The 26,246-nt window shown below is 47.8% G+C and overlaps 2 protein-coding genes and 1 pseudogene across 9 annotated transcripts in view; 1 reads left to right on the forward strand and 2 right to left on the reverse strand.

The window, feature by feature from the left end:
* Positions 1-1,814: 1,814 nt before the first annotated feature.
* LOC118972048 (small nuclear ribonucleoprotein G pseudogene) lies at positions 1,815-5,830 on the forward strand (annotated as a pseudogene).
* Positions 5,831-5,960: 130 nt separating this feature from the next.
* Positions 5,961-19,958, reverse strand: GFRA3 (GDNF family receptor alpha 3). Of its 2 annotated transcripts, XR_012125089.1 has the most exons (9): positions 19,768-19,958; positions 14,315-14,602; positions 11,277-11,369; positions 9,748-10,060; positions 7,737-7,840; positions 7,439-7,573; positions 6,973-7,061; positions 6,614-6,767; positions 5,961-6,472 (listed from the first exon to the last, which is right to left on the reverse strand). XR_012125089.1 is itself a non-coding variant. In XM_017642664.3 (8 exons), exons 1-8 carry the CDS (start codon positions 19,841-19,843, stop codon positions 6,678-6,680), a joined length of 1,188 nt encoding a protein of 395 aa, XP_017498153.2. In that variant the 5' UTR covers positions 19,844-19,958; the 3' UTR covers positions 5,961-6,677. The 2 variants fall into 2 exon arrangements, 1 of the variants encoding a protein (XP_017498153.2); XM_017642664.3 differs by having other exon boundaries at positions 5,961-6,767.
* A 3,979-nt stretch (positions 19,959-23,937) lies between these two features.
* Positions 23,938-26,246, reverse strand: part of CDC25C (cell division cycle 25C) — a 29,364-nt gene continuing 27,055 nt past the window's right edge. For 2 of the 7 annotated variants that reach the window (XM_073221732.1, XM_073221733.1), the window contains 3 exons: positions 26,099-26,232; positions 25,601-25,712; positions 23,949-25,413 (listed from right to left, as the gene is read on the reverse strand). In XM_073221732.1, the coding sequence (XP_073077833.1) occupies positions 25,264-25,413; positions 25,601-25,712; positions 26,099-26,232 (396 nt within the window). In that variant the 3' untranslated portion in view covers positions 23,949-25,263. Of the gene's footprint in view, positions 25,414-25,600; positions 25,713-26,098; positions 26,233-26,246 lie in introns of all 7 variants that reach the window. The other 5 variants (XM_017642675.3, XM_073221731.1, XM_073221736.1 and 2 more) reach the window with 4 other exon arrangements.

Consider the following 26,246-nt stretch of genomic DNA (forward strand, 5'->3'; position numbering starts at 1 on the left):
ACTTCCATTGCCCATCCCTACCTGTTGAGCTTCTCTTTATCCTTAGATGTCCTACTCAAATGTCATCTCTTTGTCTTCTCCCCCACAATCAATCAACTGCCCCATGCCCAGGGGTCCCACAGGCACTTCCACAGCGAGCAGAGAGCCTGCTTCAAATCTACCTGCCAATGATTAGCTTTATGACCTTGAGCAAGACTGGCTTCTAGATATCTGTGTCTCCATCTGTAAAATGGGGTAATAGTGCCTGCCTTCACAGGGCCAGGAGGAGGTTTAAACTGGATTATACATGTGAGATAAAGAAAAAATATTAACTATATAGAGTCATGGTATAAATTCTCTGAGGGGCATGGAGAAAGAGAAGAAACTTTGTGGGGATGGCTGCTTTGTGCATACTATCCAGAGAAACAGATAAAGAGGACTGCAAGTTTTGCTGGGTATTTTTTTCAAAAGACTGCAAAATTATTTAAATTTTTTTCTCAAATATTGGGATGCCAGACTGATACCATTTGGAAACAAGCCCACGAAGCAGCTCACCTTTAAAAAGGAGACCCATGTAAAGCTCTCAGGGCCGTGCTTGACACATACCAAGTACTCAAATAATGATGTCTGTTACTTGTCTACTTGACTCCATCAGAAAATGTGTTGTCATCTCTGTGCCGACCTATGTCCTGTCCTACCTAGCCCACGGTAGGCACTTGGCAGGAAGAAGTCTCCATGGGAACCCCAGAGCCAACAAATGTCCTGGAAGGCCAGGCACTCAGAACAAATGCCCTGACACTTCAGCTGACCACAGCAGCTGGTAGCAGGGTCAGCAGCAGGGCTATCTGCTGGCATCCTTCAGTGGGAGATGGGCTCCCTCTTCCTGTCTGTCACTGTTCCCAGCCCAGACACAGGCGTACTTCATCCTCTCACACCCCACACATTGACTTCTGCACCCTTGGATGTCACTGAGAGGTCAAGGGGCCATGGAGCTCCCCATGGCCAGAGATGCCAAACATGCCAAACAAGAATTGTGCACATTCATTCCCCAGTACATCTGCCTGCTCCCCAGGGCCTGGCGCGCACAGCAGCAGCTCTGTAGTTGTGTGGTCCTCAGAGGAGACTCCCCCCCAGGCCAGTGGGATGGGGAGACGAATGACAGGAAGACGTGGAAGCACCTTCCTCAAAGAGCTCCAATCATGGCAAACTATGTCATAACCCCCACACTCCCTGCCCTTCCCAGTCTCTGCATCTGTTCACTCTTGATTTTTGGGGTGCCCCTTCTCCACTTCTGCCTCATAAGGCCTACTCATTCTTCAAGGTCCAGCCCAAATACCTTCTCTTCTAGGAAACCATGTCTGCCCCTAAAGAGCTCCCTCTGACTCCCTGGCTCACCTCGGCCTCTGTTGTAATTTAGGACATGGCGTCTCACCCCAACACTGGACAAATGAGATGTGGATCAAAAATTGTACCTGGAAGTCAGGAAAATTGAGGTTTGATTCCTGGATCAGTTAGGTGTTAGCCCTATAACCTTGGACAAGTTGCTTGGCCTCCCCATGCCCCCTTATAAAATAGAGAAAATAAGATAGTTCTGAAAAGTAAATGAGAGAATGCTCATTAAGCCATTAGCATGGTGCTTTGCACACATTAAGCTCTTAATAAATGTTAGTTATTATTATTGTCTCTGTCTTTCCTCCACCCCCACACCATCCACATTATGTCAGATAAGGCCTCAACCAGCTCAGTATCTGAAGGTGGCGTTTCATTGGACCAAGTCTCCCAGGTTCCAGATGTAAATAGGCTTCCTCCTAAGAAAAGCTGAGGCACTGAAAAGAGACTGGAATTTCTGAGAACCAGAGATCCCAAGAGTAGGAAAAGGGTAAGAGTCTGTGCTGTTGGTCAGATGGGGGGCACAGACGGAGACGGGGGCTGTCAGCCAAGAAAATGATGCTTTCGTTGAGGAGGAAAAACCTTTTCCTCCTCCCTCTTATATTCAGTAACTATAACCCTTTGAATTAAGCTAACAGAAGAGATTAGCAGGAGAAAAGTCACAGTTTTTAATATTAACCTGCATGGGAGTTTACAAGAAACCAGAGAAACTCAAATAAGATTTGGGGTTACATTAGCAACTCAAATATGCCCTTTTAACCAAGTTCAAAGTTTATTCAAAGGACCATTAATTGTGGGGAGGTGACTAGGAAATATATGGGGGAAACTACTGAAAGATAAGGGAAATTTATGAAGGTCTGTTTATATAAACTCATTTTGGTTGACTCCCCATTTTCAGTTCTACCTGGGTGGCAGAGAACTCTTCCCACATCCGTTCATTCTCAATTGCCTTTGGGTCAAAATAAACCTTTTGCATATTTTGGGGTGGCGTATTCCATACACTGGAAATCTAGCAAGCCCTATGGCAGCAAAGTCCCATTCTGCAGCCAAAAGGAACATTCACTCAGATCTAGCTCCCAGGCTGGTCTCAGACCCAAAGAAGCCACAACACCTGGCCTGTGTTCCTACATACCTATTCTTCCAGGGCACCCAAGAAGGAAGCTCAGAGAAGGCACTCCTAAACCAGGAAGGAAGCCACAAAAGCAGGAAAGCTAGACCTCAGGTGATTCTGATCCACACCGGTTCCCTGACAAGTCTATGGCTTAGGGGCTCCTTCTGAACTACACTGCCTTTTCTGAGAACTGTCGTCCACTCATAGGTCTGAGACCCTGTAATTACCTTAGTAGTGTGTGGATCTGTACTTCCTTTACAAAACTGATAGGCCTGGCAGGGACTCTCAATCCAGAAAAGCCAATCTAGAACGTGCGTGTACAAAGAGAGTTTCTGTGAATTTGGAATTGGGATCAGATCTCATTTAGCTGAAGTTGTTGGACTTGGAACGTCATGCAGAGGAAGTAGTTCTGCAGAGGCTGAAATAGATGGTCCAAGATGCATAGGCCTCCCAGAGATGAGTTCAAGATTGGTTCCTGACTCACCAGTTCCCCCAAGGCCTGGCTGAATTCCTGGGGTTGGGTTGCGTGGCATTCCCCTTCTACTAAGTGTCTCTGTTGCTTGCAGCCAAAAGACCTGCGACTAAGACACTTTGACTGCACAACTTGTCCAAGGTCCCTCAAGACCTGAGCTACAGACTGAGAGCTCTGGCTTCCATCCTCAGAACTTCGTTAATGAGTCTCCCAAGGGCAGCCACACCCAGAATTCCACCCCCAACTGGAGGGAGAGCCAGCACTCTCACCACTGTTCCAGGGTAGGGGGCAGAACACCCGGTACCCACAGATCCCCTCCCAGAAGTAAGACTAGAATAGCTGCCACCTACTGTGTGTTCATTCTCTGTGAGATACTGTGTTAAGTGTTATAATTATTTCCAGTCCTTCAAACAACCCTGTTGGCTTGAAATACTTTTACTATTTTCTAATGTAAATATACACAGAGGTGAAAACAAGCATAAATTCCTCATGCTTATAAGATTTTATAGAAGTAAAAAGCCGGGAGGCATCTTTGAGCTTGTGAAGTAGACACCATGAGCAAAGCTCACCCTCAGGAATTGAAAACATTTATGGACAAGAAGTTATCCTCGAAATTAAATGGTGGTAGATGTGTCCAAGGAATATTGAGGGGATTTGATCCCTTTATGAATCTTGTGATAGATGAATGTGTGGCAACGGCAACTAGTGGTCAACAGAACGATTGGAATAGTGGGAATACAAGGAAATAGTATCATCATGTCAGAAGCCTTGGAATGAGTATAAACAATGGCTGTGTTCACAAGAGAAATCAGCTGTTTCCACATGTCTGTCCTCTCTCTAGAGCTATGTGTTTTTACTGCAATATGAAAATCAGGTGTACATTTTCATATTTAACTTTTTTGTTAAACCTTTGCAATAGCAAAAAAAAAAAAGAAAGAAGAAGCCTAAAAACCTAAAAATTACCAGTCAAAACCATAATAGCTTATATTAACACTAGTTGATATTGCCAATTCATTTTTTGGCTGAAGTTAAATTGCTGGTGTTGTATTTAAGAGCAAGAAAAAACCAAAAACTGCAACCTTTAAGTTAGGTTTTCCTATTGGCATCCCCACTGCAGAGAAGGAAATGATGGCTCAGAGGGGTAAAGATTATTTCCCAAGGTTCAACAGCTGAGCATTATAACCAAACAGGGTCACTGAAAAGTCCCAACTGCCCAAACTTGTAGTCCAACTGTCCAAATCCTGGGTTGCTCCTAAGCTGAAGTGGTAGCTCGTGAATGGGGAGGGACAGACCTTGAAAAATACTCACAGCCTGGCACAGAACAAGTGCTTGTTAAAGGTTTGTTGAATGAATATATGATTGAATGGATGAATTTGAAGATGGTTGTTTAAAAGACTGCTCCACCCCAACCATACAGAGGCCTGTAATTCAGCATTCTCCATTTACCACTGCTGCCAGCAGCCCTCTCCACTTCATTACACAGACCTAGTCTAATGGCATTAACCATCCCAGTCAGCCAGGACACCACTAAAAGCTGCAGTCTAGCCACTGTGCCCCCACTCTGGATCTTGGCTCTGGGCCCTGGGCTGGGAGAGTGGTCTGGTTGTTTACCAGGAATTTGGACCTTCTTCAGAGAAAAGCACAGATGACCTATTGTCTAATTCAAGCACTTAGCAAGGAATGACTGTACCATTCACACCCCCAGCCCCAGGCTAATGGAACCAAAACAAATGGAGACTAGAAGGCTCAGAGATCTTCCTTGAAAGGGAGGAAGGGGAAGGTCCACCCAGTGCCCCACAAGAGTTTGCGGGAGGCAGGCTGGCTGGGCATTTCCTGGGGCCGGTGGGCTATGGGAATACAAGAATGTAGAGCGGGAGGCGTCACTACTCCACCCATCACTCTGGCAGCTGCCCCACGCATCCCATCCCCAGCCACTGCCTCATGGCCTTAAACCTTGGCTTGGAGAAAAATGTGAAGACAACTAAATATCCACCAATATAGAACTGGTTAAATAAACTGCATATGTAGGAATATACATAGACAAGTCCATGTTATGCAGCAGCTAATAAGAAGGATGATGTGGCTCAAGCTTACTCATGGTTCTGGAAAGATGTCCATGACTTACACTTCGGTTTGCAGTATCTGATCCCACTTACTAAAATTTATACATACCTATAGATTCTCATGTGCATAGATGTGCAGAGAGCAGTTTGGGAGTTTATTATCAAATTCCTTGTGAGGTGGGCTCTGTGCTTGTTCATGTTACACATGGAGATAATGAAGTCCAGAAAGGTTAAACCCAAGGTCTTGTAGCTAGTGACTCACAAGGTCCAACGTGCTGGAGTAGATGAATTAAAGCGTGAACTTGCACACAGTAGGGGCTCAACAAATGCGGGCTTTTCTTCTAATTATTGCACAGCACTCATCACACTGCATTGTTCCGTCTTCTCTGTTCCCCTGCGCTGGTGTGTGAAAGGCGTGAAAACAGCATCTGAGGATTATTACCTGAGTCTCGGGCACCCAGCTCGGCTGCTTGCAGAGCTGCCACGCCTCAGGTAAAGAGTGAGTGAATGAATTCATTGACAAGTATCCACAGCTCTGTAAATATATTCTCCCAAGTACTTTGCCCGAGTAGCTGTTTCCTTATCCAACAGGATCGCAGATGAGATCAAAGACCAGTCCCCCCTTTCGTCTGGCCCCCATTATGATCTGGAGCAGACCAATAACACAAAGCCGGTGCTCAATAAATACTTTGGTTGACTAAGGAGCCACCCCCCTCAGCTGCTGTGGCAGATCCACGCAGTATCCCCAGAATGGCTGGGGCTGGGACAGCTACCAAGTCCACAGCCATAAGTCAAGTGCACAGAGAGGCTGAGAGACTTGCCCAAAGTCACACAGCAGTTGGTGGCAGGGTTGCTGTGTCTCCTGATCACCCAGCCTGTGCTCTTGTGCCTATAACACCCCTAGTTCTATATAAATACAGTGTGAGAAAATGGGAAAAGAGAAAAGTTTTGAGTCAAATGTTTAATCATGATCCAAGAGGCTGGGGGACTGGGGGACAGTAGCAGGAAGAAAGCAAGGCTCAGATGCTCTGGCTCCTGACGCCGAAATGCTCTGCAGATCCCCAGGCAGGACAGGCAGCAGGCTCCCACCCCCACTCAGAGGACACAAGGGGACAGGAGTCTTGCCCCAGCCCTTCTCACATTGAAGAATATTTTTCTAGGCTGCCTCACAGCACCCATCCCTGCCTACCAGGAGGCTGCAATAGAGAGTGACTGATTTCTTAGAGCCTGGGCGATCCTGGTGGGCAGAAGGAAGGGATCAGGGGAGAACTTGGTAGAGCCGGACACACTAGAAGAGCATGGCTGCACCGTGGTCACTGAGTGCTAAGGTGGCTGCTCCATGGTCACTGAGTGTTAAGGTGGCTGCACCGTGGTCACTGAGTGCTAAGGTGGCTGCTCCATGGTCACTGAGTGCTAAGGTGGCTGCTCCATGGTCACTGAGTGCTAAGGAGAGGCAGCCTAAGTCAGAAGTGGAGGGAATGAGAACTCAGCTAGTTGCTTCTACTGTGGCCTCATCTGGAGTTGACAAGTTATGTGGGTTGGGGTCAAGGTTGCCACACTGTTTACTGCACCCCCTTCCCGATGCTATCCTTTCCTCACCCCTTGCGGGCTGCAGGTCAGGCTGGGTGTGGTAGAAGGGAAGAGGGTCCCCGGGAAAGTGCAGCTACCAGAGGCTCCAGAGCAGAATGAAGGTGAGCATGTAAGAGAAACCACAGGGCACCCAGGTCTGAGGCCTCACAGCAGGGTTTTTGTTCTGTAGAAGAAACGGAATGGAGTCAGCCACACCCCCTTCACCACCTCAGCCTGTCAAGGTCCGTCCCCCACCCACAGTACCCATCAGAGGTCTATAGTGTTTGAGGCCACCAGGAGGTCCCCCGCTCCATCCTCTCGTCTGCTCTGTCTGGGATTCCTCAGCCAGTCCAGGAAAGCTAAGAGAGGTGTAACAGAGGAGGTCGTACCTGGTGTTCCATCACGGGAAGGGCAGAGTCTGCCTGGTCCCGGGAGAAGAGCTGGCTATGGAAACGCATCTTCGCCGCGATGGCCTCCGCTGGGGAGAGGAGAGATTGGAAGCAGGCAGATGTTGGAGATTTCTCAGGCTCCCAAAGGAGGACAGGGAATGTCTCAGGGACCTTGGAATATTGGGGCGGCAGGGGGTGGCAAGTGGGGACAGGATACTGGTTGTCCTGATTGCTCATTCCTGGAGTTGAGGAGGGTCCCTGGGGCCTGGCTGAACAGGCAGCGTGGGGGGCACTCACAGAGCGGGGGAAGGAAGAAAGGCCAGGCTGGGCAGATGCGGGCCCATGCTGAGGAGGGGGCTGCTCTGTGTGCAGGAGACGGACAGACCCAGTGTGGACCGCAGAGCTGACCCTTCGCCTCTCCCTGGGCCTGGCTGACCAGGGGCTGGGAGCAGGGGCAGACGCTCACCGAGGCAGGGGTTGTGGGAGAAGGACCCCTCCAACCGCTCACACTCCTCCTGCAGGTTGCCACTGCCTCGGCAGGTGCAGCTTAAGGCAACACTGGTGTTGATACTGCTGACAAAGTTGGGAGTCACGGCAGTCCCTGCAGGGTGAAGAGAAGACTGTCAGGGCCTGGGCCTACCCCAGCTTCAGCTCCTACCTCTCCGCCTGTCTCAGGACCACTCCATCTGGGCTCAATCTCCAGAGCATTCTCAGCCCCAGGGCTGGCCAACCCAAGCACCACCACCCCGACCGCCCCGCCTCACCAATCAGCCCCATGTAGGCTCGCAGACATCTGGACTGCTCTGTGGCACAGGTCCCTAGGATGTCCATGGGATGGCAGTGGGTCTGAAAATCTGCCAGGCGTGATCTAGAAGAAGGGAAATTTCAAGAGTCCCCATCAAGGGTCAGCCTTTCCCTTGCTGCCCCTTTAGCAGACATGCCCCTCTCCACTGCCGATACTCCTCTGCCTTCCTCCTCAGTGAATGAGGCCTGGTACTGTCACAGTTAAAGCACCAGCAGCCCAGCCCCTGCAGCACATCACTGCATCTGGGCTCCACAGTCCCTAGTTGTGAGATCTCAGGCAGCTTCTTTAACCTCAGTTTCTGTGACTGTAAATGAGATAAAAAACAGCACTACCTCATGGATTTTGCAAAGATGGAATAAGAGAACGCATGGACAGCATTTAGCACAGTGCCTGGTTAGATATTATTATAACACTCAACCTGCAATAGGTAAGGCTGGTTGTCTTCAGGTAATGAAATTATGAGTATGTTTTCTGTATGTATTTCTGCAGGCTTCCTTAAATTTTGCCTTGTGTTACATTAGTAGCTTACTTCCCATCACCCGCACTAATTGCAAACTCCTTGAAGGAAGGGACAATATCTCAGGCATCAAGCCCAGCACTTGGTATGTAACAGTCTTGGGAACAGCTACCAGCACCGTAACAGGCACTAGAGCAGAGCCACCGGGAGCACAAAGCCTAGGCTAGACTTCTTCATTCCAAACCTTCTTAACCAACCTGACTTACTACCTGGGTGAACTTGAGCAAATTACTTAACCTCTCTGCTGTGGGTTTCTTCATCTAAACTGAAGATTAGAAAAAAATATTGGCATCTATCTTAAAGGGTTCGTGTGAGGTTTAGATGAGTTAATACACGTTAAGTACTTAAAACAGTCCCTGGCCCAGAGTAAGTACCCTGTGAGTATTAGTGTTATGATTACTGAGAGCTCTGACTATGTAGTATTTTACAGAAGAGGAAAGTGGGATGCAGAGAGGTTAAGTAACTTGCCCAACGTTACAGAGAAGGGTAGACCCAGGCTGCAAAACAAGGTTGGCATGGCTCTCACTGTCAACAAATGCCACTTGAAGGGATGATAACTTCAGTTTGGCAAGTGTTTTGTCCTAAGAAGGCAAGGAAAGCCAGATCAGAATTTCAAATTTGTCGGAGAATATGTACCAAAAACCTTACAAAATCTTCATGTCCTTTGATTTGGTAATGGCAGTCACAGCAATGCATCCTAAGTGACAGTTAGATTTGTGCACAAAGATTAATGAACAAGAGGGGTACTTATTGCAGCACTATCTACAGCAATAAAGAAAGGAACCTCAATATTCAATAATAGAGGAATGATTAAGTAAAATATGGGGCATCTATAAGATTGAATACAATGTAGGCATGTAAAAAGGAAGTTGTCAAAGGGCAGTAAATAACAAAATATGCCATTTATTGAGCACTTATTCTGCACCAGTAAGCTAGGAACTCTACATAAATTATGTAATTTAACTCTCACCAGAATCCCAGGAGGCCTGCATTATCACTGCAGTTTTTACAGAGGACTAAATGGAACCTTAGGTTAAGTGATGGAATTTTAGGTTAAGTGATGGGCTCAAGGTCATACAGTCCCAGGTTTAAATTCACATCTATCTGACTTCAGAGCCTGTCTTCACCACTATTCCATATTGCCTCCCCAGGAAAATGCTCATGGGATATGTACCGTAAGTGAAACAAAGCAAGATACAAATACATTCCCAGATATATTCAAATTTTGTTTATCTGTTTCCGAAAAAGCCTTGAAGGAAATGCTCCCCAAAGTATGGTAGACTACCTACAGGTGATGATTTTGAGTGATATTTTAGTTTGTTTTTGTATTTCTAAGTTTTACACAAAGAATAGATATTCTTTTTAGAAAAGGGTTCAGAAAATATCGAAGGGAGCTACATGGTGAAGTCAGTCCAGAGGCCCCGGCGGGTAAGACCCAGTCCCGCACCAGCACCTGCACAGCGGGTCCGAGAGGCACAGGCGCCGCAGCTCCAGGCAGTTGGGGGCCCCAGGCGGCAGCGCGCAGCTGGGGGCGATGGTGTTGCGCCGGCGCTGCCCGCAGCCCTGGTCGGCGGGCGCGCACGGGCACAGCAGCAGGCCCTGCGCGTGGGGCTCTGACGCCTTCTCGAAGAAGGCGCGGAGCTGCCCCAGGCAGGTGTGGCGCTGGCAGCGGGACCCCGAGCATGCCTCCCCGTAGGCCTTGCGCAGCCGGTCACACTTGTCATTGAGCGTGCACAGCATGGCGAACTTGAGGCAGAGATCCGAGTCTGGGAGAGAGGGACACAACGTCACCAGCCCTCTCTGCAAACCCACAGCCCAGCCTCTCAAAGAACCGAGCGGTCTCTGATTTGACCCCCGAAGCCCTCTGGTTTAACAAAGACTAGTGGGCGTGGGAGGAAGGGGTGCACAGCCCCAAACACGGCCACTCCCGACGCAGGGCTTTCTCTCTACCCATAAACTCTATCTGGTATTCGTGGGTGAGCGGCCCCCATCACTCCTCAGCAGGACTAGGTCAAAACAGAACAAAGCCATATACATCTAGAACTCATTTATCTAGAATTCAAGCAGCCAGAAAGCTCAAATAACAAAACCCTTTCCTCAGTCCTACGCAGTGAGTGAAAACCATGGTGGAAATCATAACATTCTAAAGCACTTTCTGAACGGTCCAAAACAAATGCAACCAAATTCTATTTAGGATCTTTGTTTAGTTTCACATCTGTCTACTCTCCTCAGTTTTATTATCACCTGACCATCTTTCATCAATTGATGCATGCATAAAATTTCCCCATACGCTGATCTTGGGAAATTATGGTGATTTCTATTAACAGAATATTCAGCAGTCAAAACAGTGGAATAACTGGAACAGGTTATTCCCAGATTCCTCGTAGCTAGAGTTCATTATATACAAATAAGCTTTTCTCTCAGAATTCTAATATACAGAACTGGAGGTACAACAATACTCACATCTTTTGCAAAAACAGTGCACATGTGTGCGGTTCCTTTCCACTGAACACAAGCAGCTCACTTTCCCAAAAAATGTGCATCATAGTCTTTGCCAGACAGATGGCTTCCATCCTGAATCACCCCTGAGAGGTCACATTCTCTCACCATTTTCCCTGCCCAACACCTCACCCATCCCATTAGAATGGTTGAAAACAAGCAATTTCCTGGTCTTCAGGGACAAAAAACTACTTTCCTAGCTGCCTCGAATGAGGGTAAATACTCCATTTCAGCACATTTTCTCTGGGACTGCTGCCACTCGACCAAACCCTTTGCAGAGACCCACCTTTTGGAACCAGGGAGGCCTAATGGGCTCCCTTCAAATGCTTCCCTAATAACTATTACATCTTTGCGGATTCGTGAGGCCAGACCATGCCTTGAGCTCAGACTCCCATCCTGAGCAGGCTAGAACTCTTCCCCCAGCCACCCCTCCCGCAGGGTCCAGGCCAGCCCCCACACCCCAGCCTGGCTTGCCCTCCACACCTGGTTTGAGCATGTTCAGTTTGCTGAGATTCATTTTCCAGGGTTTTCTGGTCGCTGTGTCTTCATAGAGGGAGACATCTAGCTCGTAGTCACCTAGAGACAAGGCGGAGAGTCCCAGAATCCTGAGGTTAGGGGCTGAGGGTGGGAGTGGGCAGGCTGAGGCTGCGGGGTCAGATCTCAAAGCCTTTAGAGGAAGGGAAAGGTGCAGCCTCTACCTAACTAGCTGCAAGCTAGGCAGAGGAGAGAAAAAAAGCAGGGCTGGAACGGTAGAGGCTGGACTTGATGAATAAACTGGTTTAATGATAAGAACAATAAAACTACCACTGTGTGCTGGTCACTGTGGTATAAGTGAAAGGAAAAAAATATATATATATATATAGTCAATCTCATTTAATCCTCCTAAGGCCTTTGAGTGGGTAAGAGGAAACTGAGGCTGACAGCGGTTAAGTCACTTACTCAGGCTCATACGGGCTAGTAAGCAGAGCTGGGTTTTGAAACCTGAACTATCTGATTCCAGAGTCTCTGCTCCTAACTGACACGCCGCCTGTGGGCACATAAGCAGGAAAGAGGACTCTGTCCTGTTTTCTCTTGCAGTTGGGGAAGGAGCAGCAGTTGGCTCTGTTGCAGGCCTGACCACCTAGCTATGCAGATGCATCACACGCCCAGGCGACGGAGGTGAGGCCAGGGCCCCAGACTGAACCTGACTGAGAGAAGCAGAGAAAGAAGAGACAATGATCACAGAGGACACATGTCTCTCAGTCACCCCCGGGGGCTGTGCGGCCCCTAAGGGGATGTGCTAGGTCTTATAAAGTCACTGCATAGCTCATACTCATGGTAGGTGCTCAATAAAGGTTGGCTAATAAATCTTGGTGGAAGAAAGAGGTGACAGAAGTGGGCTTGCACGGTGTCACCCGATAAACCTTTGTGAACCCATCATTAAGAGGGAGGGACTAGGGATGATGTCAAGCCCCCAGGAAAGGATGGTCTGGAACTTAAGAAGACCTGCGAGTTGCAAGGGGAAAGAGAGGGAGGCAAGAAGCCTCGGGGGGAGTTCTGAAAGAGAAGTGATCAGCATGAGGAAGGAAACCAGGGAACAAGGAGTGTGGTAAATTGTATTACTGTTCCCAAATATTGGCTACCCACCTTGAGGGAGGATTGTACATTCCCTCCACCCCCACGCCCGGCTGTTGCCATGTGACTTTGAGGCCTCCTATGAGAGAAGTATACTTCCCTACCCCCCTGTAAGGCTTGGCTGGGTGACCTTGGCCTGTGGAGCGTGATCTGAAGTCAAGTGAATCACATCTGAGCAGAAGCTTTATGAACCACCACATGGTCCTGCCGCTGCTCTTCCCTCAACAAGCCTGGGTCCTCACGTGAAGGGAGGGGGGGCAAAGACAAAGGCAATTCCAGGAACCCCACGGGGGCTGAATAACAAGCAAAAAATACATTTTGTTGTGGAAAGCTAAAAATGTGGGGGTTGGTTGGTTTGTTGTTACTGAAGCATAATCTGGAGAATTCTTACTAAAAATATACGTGGTATCTAGAAATGGAGTGCTGCAGTAACAACAACGAAAACAAAGATCCGGCACGTGTAGGATCAGCTTTGGGACAGGCAAGTGGGTGGTGAAGAAGCCATTACTGGGAAATGGAAAGATGGCAGCCTTCTCTGCAGGGGCAAAGTGCTTGGCAACATTGTTGCCTGCAATAACTTGGAAGGATGAGGTTGTGCTGACTGAGTTTGTACTTCAAGGGGAAGAAGCTGGTAAGTAGAAGGTTACTAGTGGTCTTACTTGCTACTGGCTGCATTTGGCAAGGTGCTACAGGAAAAACAGAGGCTTGGAGGATGGGGCAGTTTGCAAATAGGGAGGAAACAAGAGAGAATCCAGAAATTCCAGGACTTGCAGGATGAAATGATACAACTGCTTCTCATATTCAAATGTGAAATGATAATTGGAAAATGCTTTGAGTAATGAGGTCAATTATAATTTAGCCTTGGGGCAAAGACCGATTCAAGTATGTGGCTATCATGTCCCTGTAGAGACCTCTCACCGATTGAGGCGGTATCCAATAAACCCTGCCAGTTGGACAAACGTGCATAAGTTAAAAAGACTAAGGTGATGGCTCTCCCACAGAAGGCTGATAAGGGCAAGATACTTCTAACTGGGTCTAGAAAGAGATGCATGTCTTGAAAAGGATTATAGGAAAGGCTACTGGGACAGGAGGTAACAGAAATAAAAAATATAAAAAGCAATTGTGTTTTGAGAGAGTTGCACTGCCAAGGGCCACCTGAATTAAGAGCCAATCTGAATTAAGAGATTGTGACTATTGGAGACTTAAAATACTCCAACATTCCTCAGGTAGGAAGCAAGCTGAGTGTGCTGCTCCATCCCCAAGGAGGTCTAGTCTTTAATGCGCTTCTCAGACGTGGCCAAATAAAATAACGGAAAAGGAAGGAATTCCCAGAGGCTGGGTCAAGAGCCTCGGAGAACAGTGGATACAGCAACCCTCCCCTGGAGCAAAAGCAGGGCCTTATTAAAGACAATCCGTACTCCCAGGGAAGACGGCCACTGCAGCATTTGGGCCCTCCTTGCCTTCTCTCCCTTACCGCCTCCTTTCTGGTTGATGAGTATGTTTTCTATTAAAGGCTGGACCAGGACTCTGCTCCCACTGTCTCTATATTTATGAACGACATTGTATTTGGAACTGCTTATGGGGTAAGACCGTTTTCTTCTACCTCCTCTCCACACCCTTCTGTTCCAAGAGCTCCCAGTTTGGGCGTCAGCTTTGTTCAGAGCTCTGTCAACAGGCAGCTCCATGTTGCCAGGTAAGAAAGGGGGAAATAGAGAAGAGATGGCAGTGTTGGGGGCGCCCAGAAGGATGCTGCCAATTCCCCCACTCCACTTCTTACTGACATCAAAAGCAGAGCTGCATTATCATTCCCCACCAGAATCTACAGTTTGGGCCCTATCTTGTGGGATTAAAAAACAACGGGCAAGTGCCACCGTGCCTAGGTTCATCTGCCCTGGCGAGGGGCTCACCGAGGCTGCGGGCAGGGTGAACGGCCCAGTAGATGTCCAGGCAGGCAGCTCGGTTCTTCATGCGCCTGTGGCAGGTGCAGCGCGTCAGAGAGCTGTTCCTCAGGAGCTGTGCTGCCTCCACACAGTCTGCAGGGACCCACGGCTCCTCTGCGGATGAGGGGGTACTTACACTCGACATGCAGGAATTCAGGTGTAGGTAGGCAGCACTGCAGGCGGGATCGGCCAGGCACTTCTTCCTGGCCTGGACACAGTTATTCGCAAGCCGACCCTCTGTGGGGAGGAGGTCCCCTAGGAAGGGAGAGAGCAGGTGAGGCCCACAGAAGGTCAGAGTAGCTGTCTGGGAGTACCAGGTTGTAAGGCAGGGTGGGCGCACTCTGGATGAAACTTTGGGCAGGAAATTCTTAGGGTGGCACGAAGGCCTTTAAGAGTAAGTGGGGAAGAAAGAAGCCCAGCAGGCATGGAGAGTCGCATCCAGACAGAACAGTTCAGGCCCAAGAAGAGGTGGGAGTTGAAGAGAGGCAGCTCAGCCTCCTGGAAGGGCGAGGGGCCCAGCTGACTGAAGCTGAGTCTGCTGACCGTGCCAGGCAGAGGGAGGAGGGCCCTGGGCAAAGCTGTGCCATGGACAGGACTAGCATCACAACGAGAAAGTTGAGCACATGTGTGTGAGTAATAAATGAGAGTGAGCAACCACTCTTGAGTCTTCCGTTAAAAGTCACTCAAAAATACCTTGTAATGGGAACTGGTTTGGACTGGGGTGGGCGCTTTTGCTGATTCTGCCACCCACTCAGGAATACCAAAGCTGGTTATGATTCAGCCTGCATCCTAGGACCTGATCCCTATCAAGGGCTGGCAGAACAACACCATCATCATCCATTTTTCAAGGCAACATATTTGGAGTCATTTTTAACTCTTCTCTTTCCTTCACATCCTGTGTTCAATCCAACAAGTCCTGTCAGCTCCACAACATATCTGGAAACTGTCCGCTTCTCTCCACATCTCTAGCCATTTCCTTTAGCTCAAGCCACCATCAAGTCTTGTCCTGCTGATAAGATTCCTCATTGGTCTCCCTGATTCCATCTTCCAAATATATTCTTCCATACCATTCAGCCATCTTTTTTTGTTTTCTGGCTTTATTGAGGTATAACAGACATACAACGTTGTGTAAGTTTTAGGTGTACAACACGATGACTTAATGCATGTATATATTGTGAAATGATTGCCACAGTAAGATTAGTTAACACTAATCCTTCACATAATTACCATTTTGTTGGTGCAGCCATCTTTTTAAATGAAATTTTTTTATGTTGGAAAACACTTTTATTGAGGCAAAACCCATGCAACATAAAATAAACCATCTTAAAGGGTCTAAGTGGCATTCAGTACATTCACAATGTTGTACGACCATCACTTCTAATTCCAGTACATTTTATCGCCCTAAAAGAAAACCTGTACCATTTAAGAGTTCTCCATTCTCCCTTCCCCTTAGTCTCTGGCAACCTGTAATCTACTTCCTGTCTCTGCAGATATATCTATTCTAGATTTTTCATGTAAATAAAACCATAAGATATTAAATCTTTTGTCTCTGGCTTCTTCTACCTTACATACTGTTTTTTGAGGCTCCTCAGTTTGTAGCATGTACCCCTACTTCATTCATTGCTATGGATGAGTAGCATTTCATTGTATGGACATAACACCTTTTGTTTATCCACACATCAGTTGATGGACATTTGAATTATCATCTGTTGGCTATTGTGAGTAGTGCTGCTGTGAACATTCATGTAAAAGTATTTCCTTGAATACCTATATTCAATTATTTTTGGTGCATATGTAGGAGCGGAATTGCTGGGTCATCTGGTAATCCTATGTTTATCTGAGGAAATCACCAGATTGTTTTTCCACAGTGGTTGCACCATTTTACACCCCCACTAGCAAAGTACAAGGGTTCCAGTTTCTCCACATACTTGCCATCTCCTGTTATTTTCCAGTTTTTTTTTAAATAACCATCATTGTGGTGTGAAGTGGTATCTCATTATGGCTTCATTTGCATTTCCTTAATAACTAATGACCTTAAGCATATTTCCATGTGCTTGTTAGCCACTGGCAATATCATATTTGGTAATAAGTTTTTCTTGAAGTATAATATACAGAAAAGTACATTAAAAAATGTACAGTTCAGTGAATTTCAAATAGAATACACCTGTGCAACCAGACCTCCAAATAAAGGACCAGAACATTACCAGCACCACATAGCCCTCTGACAGTCACCATCCATCCAAGGAAACCAGTATCTTGATTTCTAAGCTGAGAGATTATTTTTGTCTGTTTTTCAATCATACAACGTGCGCTTTTAGTCTTGGCTTCTTTTGCTCAGTATTGTGTTGTACTGTGTTTATGAAATTCATCCACACTGTTAAGTATAGCTATAAAAATATTATTTTCATTGCTGTACAGCATTCCATTGTGTGGAATACATACAACATAATTCTAATGCTGATTGGCATTATATGGATCATTTCTTAAAAATTATAAATCAACTCATCTCATTTCTCTGCTTAAATCTCTCCAACAGCTTCTGTTTTTGCACTTAGGTTAGGATCTAGTTTATACACCCTGGTTTATAAAACCCTGAAGATGTGGTCCTTGCCCACCTGTCTAACCTCACCTGCTAGCCCTCTCTTCCTCTCCATCCACACTGGCCTTCTTTCTGGTTGTTACTGAACAAGACAGCTTGAGTTCCACTTTGGGGTTTTTGCCCTAGCCTTTCTTTCTGCTTGAAATGCTCTTCCCCTGATCTTCACAGGACTGGCCCTTTCTGGTAATTCAGAATTGTTTGCATTCTAAATGTCATCTCAGGAAGGCCAACCCCACCAACCAATGTAAAATAACCCCCTTGCTACTCTAACACGTTATTACCCCAATTCTCTGCACAGCATGTATCATCACTTGATTTTTTTGATCTCTCCTTCTAGACTTCTGTGTCTATCTTATCACTACACCGTTGCCAGTGCCTCTTGCTCTTTGTGAGATCCTAATATTTAAGAAATAACCAGATAACAAAGACATTCTGTGAGCCATCTCTGTCAATTTTCCGGGCCCCTTCCATCTACTTACAATCAGAGTCCCAAAATTAGGAGGGGCCTCAGAGTTTATTTAGTCCAACCTCTCTTCCAATCATGATGGTAATCAATTAGATAACTTGTTAAAACTTAGGTTTCTGAGCCTGCTAATGCAGTTTCTGAACTGTTGTAGCCTGAGTGCCAGCAACAGCCAGGGCGGCCGAGCCTCTGCTCGCTCTGGATTCCCCTTCTTCCCCCTTTGGAGGTGCATCTACACGGTCAAGAGCAACCCGTAGCCAGGCTGTTTCCACGACCTCATCTCTAGGAGGTGGGGAGAATCAGAAGCAGGAATGCCGTTCACTCCACCTGGGCGTCAACTCTTCCACCCCTTGTAGGGACTGGGGAAGGGACACCGGGTAGAGAACTACTGAAATCATAATCTCTGGTAATAAAGCCTGGGAACCTGAATTTGAGCAAGTCCACTGGAAAGTAGGATGCACCCTAGAGTTTAAGAATTAGTGCCATAGCCAATGCATAAAGACAGACAGGATCAGTCGTACCAATTTTTCCTTTTGTTTCAGGCTCCAATATAGCAGTGTTATTCTTTTAATCTAAATTTTTGATATTTTGTTCATCATGGATTTGGGGGGCACTAATTTTGATTTTTTTTAAATACATTGCTTTAAAATTTTCTTTGACTACTGGGTTTCTGGGTACCCCCTTCACTCACCTCACTTTAGTCCAGCCCTGCTTAGGACAATTTACATCTGGGATCTTAGTTTCTCAAATGTAAAATGAAGGGACTGGATTAAACCAGAGTTTTTCACTGGAGGGCATGGAGAAAAGAGAGGTTAGGATCCCTTTAGGGGCACACCAGAATTTCCAGAGGGAATACATGATTTTAAAAAGCATGTATGATAATTTTATATGTGGAAGATGAAAAAAAAAAGCTTTTGAAATTTCAAAAAATATTTAAGGAAGGCATGAGATTTTTATCTTTACCAAAAGGGGCACATGGGTTTAAACAGCGTGTGAAATACTAAATGTTTAAGATGTAAGTTCTGGTAGGTACTCAGTAAGTGCTCGCTGAAAGAAATGTAACAGGTCCGAGTCTCATTGCTTCAACTGTACTAAATATTGAGTTGTAACAATTTTCAAAAGCCTCTCTAATTTCTGAACTGATAGTTCACCAAGTCTGAGCAGCAGTTGGGTTAGGGGACTTGCAGATCAAGAAAAGAAGATGAGAGCCAGGTTAAATTTCATCATAACAGGGTAGAACTTGTTCCACTTAACTGGGTACCGAGGAAGGTGTTTAATGTTAACCCTTGATCCTGACCTGCAGCCGCACCGTTATTAGGATGAGTGAAGCTTTCGGGCAGTCAAATCTAATTGGTTATGTCTTGCTGCCCTGATTTACTGATGGAATCAACCTAGACTAGTCCTTTCCTTCCTTCCTTTCCGCATCTGTCTTGCAGCCAAGACTGCATTTCTGCAGTACTGCCTTGTGCACCAAAGTCACAAGTCGTTGTGTGATCTGTCTCTGCCTCAGGATTCTCCCCACTCTGGCCCTGGACAGGAGCTCCCCAGTGACATTCCACGCTCCCATGCCAGTCCTGCCGATCATGGGCATGTTCCCCAGGATCAAGGAATTGCCCCCTACTGTGGGGCACTGACATGGTTCTAAAGTCAAGCCTTGAGCTATGTATTCCACAAAACACCTATTGTGTATCTGTAACAAGTCAAGGCACTGTGCTGGACAGCTTGCAGGGAAAGGCCACCTTGCCCAATAGCGAGTTCTCTGCTCCAATTAAAATAATAAAAAGTATATCCTGAAGGCGGGAGGGAGGTAGGTTGGTGGTGAGCAATATTCTCAGCAACACAACCAAATAATGATGTTAGCAAATTCTGGCAGCAGTTTACATCCCTAATTTGTGACAAGTCAGTTCTAACAAACACTTCTCTTTCTTCATCTCCCCCTAATGTCCACTTCCCCGGACCTTACAGGGGGCGGAAGAGTTGAAGCCCAGGCGGAGCAGACGGCAGTCTGGCTCCTGATTCTCCGCGCCTCCTAGAGATGCGGTCGTGGAAACGGCCGAGCTGCGGGTTGTTCTTTGACTGTGTAGACGCACCTCAAAAGAGGGAAGAAGGGAAACCCAGAGCGAGGAGAGGCTTGGGCGCCCTGGCCGTTGCTGGCACTCAATCGACAACAGTTGAGAAACTCCGTCTGCAGTGCAACCCAGCCCCTTCCCGGCCCCGGGCTTCCTGCTCTAGTTCCCAGGCTCGGAGAGCCCGACGCCGGGGACCAGGCTGCGGTGCGGCGTCTGAGCCCCCACGCCCCCCTGCGGCCCCCAAACGCCGCGGTCCGAGCGGCCCCGCGTCCGCGCCGACGACACTCACCGGCTCGGAGCAGCAGCGGCAGCGGGAGCAGCAGGAGGAGCACGGGCGGCGGGCGCGGGCTCGGGGGACACGCCATGGCGGGGGGTGCTCTGCCTGCGCCGGGCGCCGCGCGGCCCTCGCTCCCCGCGCCGGAGCTCTGCGCGCCGCGCTGCACACCGCCGCCCGCCCCGCTCGCGGGCGCGGCGCCGCCACGGGGTCCTGGGCGCCGCCCTCCGGCTCGGGGGCGGGCGGGCCATGCGGGCCGCCTCTCCCGCTCGTCCCGGGGCGCGGCGGGGCGGGGGCGCCCTGGCCCACCTGTCGTCGCTGCCGGCTGCGCTTTGGGGCGTTCAGCCCGGGACACTTGGAAGCGGCCGCTGGAGACGCGCCGTCTCGGGCACCCAAGTATTTAACCAGAAAGGCAGCCCTTTTCGCCTTCCAGCCACCCCCTGCGCCCCAGGGACAAGCACCACAAATGAAATCTTGGAACAAAACGTGAACAAACCAGCGCAAGGGCGGTTGCATTTCCAGTATTTTTTTTCCACTTAGCATTTGCACATCTATGATTTCATTTCACCTCGTAAGTATCTTCAAGACTAAGAGTCGACTGTTGTCGTTGACCCCATGATTCTGCAAGATGGGGCCCAGGCAGGTGAAATGGCTTTGCTAGGAGCAGACCTGAGGCCAGTGCCCAGGGCTTTGGCCAGACTGTACGCCAAAATCAGCGCCTTAGGTGTGCTGAGGAAGGAAACCCTCTCAGACTAAATAGCTGAGGTTTCCCTGGACGGACAAGGTCACTGAGGAAGGTGGCTAGAGAGACCACGGAGGAGCCTCATCATTTTGAGATGTTTCAGAGAGCAAGCTACTCCATCAAGATTATATAGGATGAAACACAGCTGTGTCCAAAACCCACAATTTCTACCCAGAGGCGTAAGGGTACTGGGCCTAGGGCTGACTCCCACTTGCTCCCGGCGTAAAGCTGGGGACAGAATGACTTCGAAGAATGAGAACTAAGGAGTGTTTAGAAAGAGAACAGGAGAAAGAAAAGAAGTAGAGGGTTTTGCCCCTCACCTCCAGCTCAAGCCCTCTCTTACTTGCACAGCCAGTCTGGCAGAGGGCCAGCAGGGAGGGTACTGAGGAGTGCAATAGAAACCTCCGAGATTTATTGGCTGCTGCCTGTGAATATGGCCATCCTGCTGTGGCCTCTGGGGGGCATTTGCCGATGTAATCAACCCTGAAAGAGAGTCATTCCAGCCCCGGGTGTAAATCAACCTTCACAAAGCTTGGAGAGAGACATGTGGCCCTAGATAAGGAAGAAGACTGATGTGGCCTCTTGTGCCCTTTCCTCTCTTCTCCTGCCCACGGGGAGCTGGTTCCTGAGCCGTAATGCACTTTAAATGGAGTTTGTGCTTTGTTCTAATCCATATCTGCCCTGCCACTCTTGTAGAAGAGCTATGAAAGGGAACATCTGGCTACTCAGCTTTTGTACAGGGTCTGTTTTTCCTGAGCTCCACTAACCTCTGTGAGTATTTCCCCAAGCCCTCCCCTTCAGTAAGGCGAGAAAACCCATACTTGGGGAGCTGGTAGCCCCCAGTTTCCACTCCATTTTGGTAGTCGTTTCAAAACGGAACTTACAAAGCAAAAGGTAATGATTTCAGGTGGTTGGGATGCTAGGAAAGGGCTGAGACCTGTGAATCAATGTATGGGTGGTCAAGGGCATCACCTCTGCCCTCCCCATCCTTCAGCAACCAAACCAAATCAAGTTTGGGGTAGGCGGGTAGTTTGTGAAAAGGCATTTGCTCAGCGTGCCTTACTCGGTGCTCTCCCCGTGGAAGGGACCAGGAAGGCAGGAACAAGGTTGAAATGGAGAGCGGTGCCCAGTTCCACCCGCAAGAGACCAGCCTCTTTGGGAGAGTAAAGGAGATGCCTGGACCATATTTCTGTCTGAGCACTGGGGTGGAGAGACTAACACCACTGGGACTTTAATGACAACTGGTAACCAAGGCTAAGAGAGGGCTGAGGAAGCCTCTGCAAATAAATATGACTCCAAGACTAATATTGACAGCTCGTCCAGCACACTCTCCCCACCAACCATGTCCTCTGTGACTGCCAACACCTGCTAGATAAGCAGCTTTGCCGTTGGGAACCACGTGGATAATGACAAATGAGCCAGTCCTTTCTACAACGATGATGTTACTCAGCCATAATTCAATTCAGTAATGTCTTTTGAGACTGATTATAGGTCCAGCTTTGTGCCAGGTGCAAAAATGATGAAGACACAAACCCTGCCCTGGGAGGCCTTGCAATCCACTGATTGGGGCTCAAAGGTCCAAAGACCCTGTATCTCACTGCACTTTCGTCTGTAATCTTGGTTTCTGCCTCTGTCAAGCCTTCTCTTACTGTTGAGGTTTACTTGCTGCTGCTGCCCTCACCTTGGATGTCAGTACAGTGAATAGGGAAGAGCATAAACTTCATAGACTGCTTGGGTTCAAATGCTGTTTCCAGTACAGGCTGGGTGGCCTTGGGCATGTCATTTACTTTTTCTGTGCTTGTTTCTCCATCTGTAAAATGAATGATAGCGGCATCTACTTCATATAACAGTTGTGAGGACTATACACGTATGTATTGAGTAAAGGCTTTAACGGTGCCCTGCATATAGCAAGCACTGAATTTCTCTCAGGTGGCGTGCAGGAGTTAATTTTTCTGTGAATTGGGCCAACCCCTGTCTTTGCTGCTTTGGAACCAGCTGCTACGGTTTTCTTCCTTTTGCTGAATATACTAGGTAGGCTAAAGTGCTCGTAGGGATGGGAAGAAAGAGAATCATTTTCTACCTTGTCAGTTTCTCCAGGGCAGGGACTGTGCTATTTGAATACCTGTGGTACTTAAAATTGATAACCCTAGATATGGGTTTAAGGGAATTACATCAACATTTGCCTGAACTGAATAAAGAATCTTCCATGCCTCCCACTTTATACTCCAAATAAGGGAAGGAAAATGCTCCTCCCCCTCTGTGGCAGAGGTCAGGTCAGCCAGGTCCTGGCTGGGATTGACAACAAAAGGCAGTTTTTAGACTGAAAGGTTTCCATTCTTTATTTCTTGACTTCATGATGTCAGTGCAGACACCAGTGTGGCCCCATATATGGCTTCTGGGCTGGGGTCTTAGTTACCTGCCCTTAGCCTCATCTCCCAAGCGCAGGCAACCCTTATGGCCCTGACTTCTTAAGAACCTACAGGTAAGGCTCTTACTATTTTAACTCCTAATATACTGCCAACTCTAGAAAAGCACATTGTTCTTTGATGAGGATTTGGCAACAGCAAAATCCATTAAGGGTACAGATTCTGGAACCATACTGCCTGGGTTGAGATCCCAACTCTTGCTGTCCATTAGCTGTGTGATCTTAAACAAGCTACTGAATCCCTCCAGTCCTCAATGTCTTTATCTGTAAAACTTGCATAACAAAAAGCACCTGCCTCACAGGATTGTTGTGAAAATGAAACTAGTTTACATATATATGAGTTCATAAAAAATCTTGCATGCAGTAAGCACCAGAAGTGTTAGCTACTGTCATTTCTGAAAATAATGAATCGAATCACATGGTACCTATAGAGCAGGAGACTGCTACAAGAAGTTATGTGGGAAAAAAGTTGTTTCTTCGGAAAATAGTTTTTCACAAAGTAGATAACTTCTCTCTTTTGCAACTCAGAATTTCCATTTGATTAAGATTGCTCAAATGTGAAGACACGAACACAGTTTCTTCCCAGTTTGGGGCTTGGTTCTACTTTTCTGGGGAGAATTATCAAGAAATGACCCACTGGGCAGGCAGTGAGTTGGGGACTCCTCCTGACACTTAGAAGTGGCGGTGCTCCAGTTTCATTCTCAGGCTACGGGGAGTTCCTGCTTGGTGGGGGCAGGCACGGGAGCAGCATCTTTCCCTCTACCATCTCCACCTAATGTAGCAGCAGCTTTTCTCTCTTTACTCCCAGTGGTCCTGAGCTCTTAGCTCAAGGGTTTAGGGAGGCCAGAGGCAAAGCTTCCCTCTGTCAGGATAGGCAGGAGCTGGGAGTGGAGGCTGCAGGTTCCAGAGGCTACGTAAGGAATACAGGAGTGCCCTCTGCTGTGAGGCACGCATGTGGCACGCCAGGAGAAGAGCTCTTACGGACCTTGCAAAAATCTGTCCGGCTACTGCCCGCCCTCCCTCCCACTCACTTTTTAGAAAGTCTCCCTGGTCCAGAACCCGGGAAGATAATCGCTTTGGTCTCTATTCTATCACAGCCTTCAGACCCTTCGTCCTTGTCCAGTCCTGGGGTAGCACTACTACAAAGTTAATGCTGAAGAGTGACAATGTTCAGTCAATTCCACTGCCTCCCCAGGCTAAGCAGGGCTGTATCTCACCACGCCTTTGGAAGCCTACTTGCCTTAAAGAGCTCTAAGGAAAGCTGGGGATATTGCTGAAGAATATAGTTTCAAAGGTCTTCCTTAAGTCTAACTGATCTTGCTTGGTATTTTTATATTCTTTTATTCCTATTTTCATATAGCACAAATCTTAACTTCCAACTAACCTAAATTCCAAACTTGTCTCTCTAAGATGTAAAGTGAAAAAGAAAAGTGTTTGGGAAATGCAAAGTCAAAACTCCATTGAGGCTGTAGACAAGGAACCTTTTGAGCCTGCTTTAGAACGCCAATCATCTTGGTTTTCTGAGCATAGATACCAGAGTGCTGAGTTTGGGTCACACTCTTAGGCAATGTTTATTTTGGAATGGTCTAGGAAAGGAAAGCCTGGAATATTGCTGAAGAATGCAGTTTAAAAGGTTTGCCTTAATTCCAGAGCAGCAGTTTTCAAGTCGTGGCATGCATCATAATCACCTGAAAGGGAGATTTTAAAACCCAGAATTCTGGGCCCTAACCTCTGAGGCTCTGATTTAGGAGGTCTGCGGTAGGACCTGAAAATTTGCATTTCAAATAAGTTTAGATGATGCTGATGGTCCAAACTTTGAGAACCGCTAGTCTACAGAGAAGCTTGGCCTCAGCTATGAATGGAGATGGTCACATCTTTTGTCTGAAGGAGTCTAATCTGGTTATCACATCCTTGCACAGATTTTCTAGGAGGAGACGGGGCTCACAATCACATCTCTAATTCTGCAATGTTTATTCTCCCATTTGGAAAAAGAGAGATGGGAAAACAAGAAAAATACAGAGAAAGAAGGTGGACAACGCTTGCATAGCCAGAGCCCAGGTAGAAAAATTGCTGGCTGGCTTGTGAGATGACACAAGTAATTGGCAAGAGAATGCAACCACTTCCTGAAGCTTCAGCCTTGCAGAGCCAGCTCCAGGAATTAGCCCCCAGGCAGCAGTTCTTCTGAAACCCAACTAATCCTTAGGCATTTCATTAGTTTGGCTGCCTGCTGGTTGCTCACATCTTGTGACAACCTTGGGCGTAGCTGCAGAGAAGACAGTCTCTTTCTGCCCGGGCTTTCTGGTGTCTCCTGGCGACTCCTAGGCAGCTGGTGGCTGATACGTCATCATGGGCTCACATCCTTCCCCAGTAAGGCAATCTGCTCCTGCAGCTGCCGCTCCCCTTCCCAAGCTTTGCTCTGGCTTCTACACCTCAACAGTTCCGCCTTATGGTCCTGGTGATGCATAGGGCAATAGCTCTGGGGTTCACACAGCTCCTGAAAGGTAGGGGACAGAGTAAGGGATCCTCTAGACCCCTGAGTATAATACAGATGCTGCTGATAGTGGCTATGAAGGAGCAGCAGTTCTTTTCTCAGAGGGCTTTGCAGGCCCTGGGAGTTGCATGCTGAAGTGGGCTTTCCCAAGTCAGCCCTCCACCATTGCCTCACACGCCCCATTCTTTACCAAATATTCTGGAAAGAAGTCTCTGTAGCCCCCTTTGAGGACATACAGTTCTGGGTAGTACAGTGCAGGATACTGGTTCAGAGCCCTGTCCTCTTCTCTCAGGGAGCGGCACCTTTAGAGAAAACCCAGAAATGGGTGGGGAGAGAAGGAGCAAGGTCAGGACTCCACGGGCCATTCACTGGGGAGGGGGAGGAAGAACAGACTACTACAGAGCCCCAGAAGGACCTCCAGATCTGTTTTTGCAAAACAAGGTTTAAGTAGCACCACTCTTTCCCCTTTCCTCTACTGGTGTCTCACTCCCAATACTTACCTTCACTGCTCCAAACTTTTAAAATGCACAAACCCTTTCCTTCTACCTCCCTAACATTCTTCAGACTGCAGTGGAAAGCATTCATTCACTTCAGTCTTTGACTAGACTGGTCTGGGAAGGTTCCCTTTTTGTTAAGTCCCAAGTCAAGGTCCATGTCCATCAGCCGCCCTCCCCATGTAGACACTTACATTCGGGGACCCCTCTCGGAGGAGAATTCACAGTAGAACATGATGATTATTCTTTTCTGAATGTCCAAAGGGGCAATGGGCTTCTTCAGAAAGAAGTTATACAGTTCTTCCTGGCTGTACAAGTTTAAGGCTCCCTGTAGGAGAATTT

This window comes from Manis javanica, chromosome 14 (genome assembly GCF_040802235.1).
Source record: "Manis javanica isolate MJ-LG chromosome 14, MJ_LKY, whole genome shotgun sequence".
In the NCBI taxonomy this organism is placed as follows: Eukaryota; Metazoa; Chordata; class Mammalia; order Pholidota; family Manidae; genus Manis; species Manis javanica.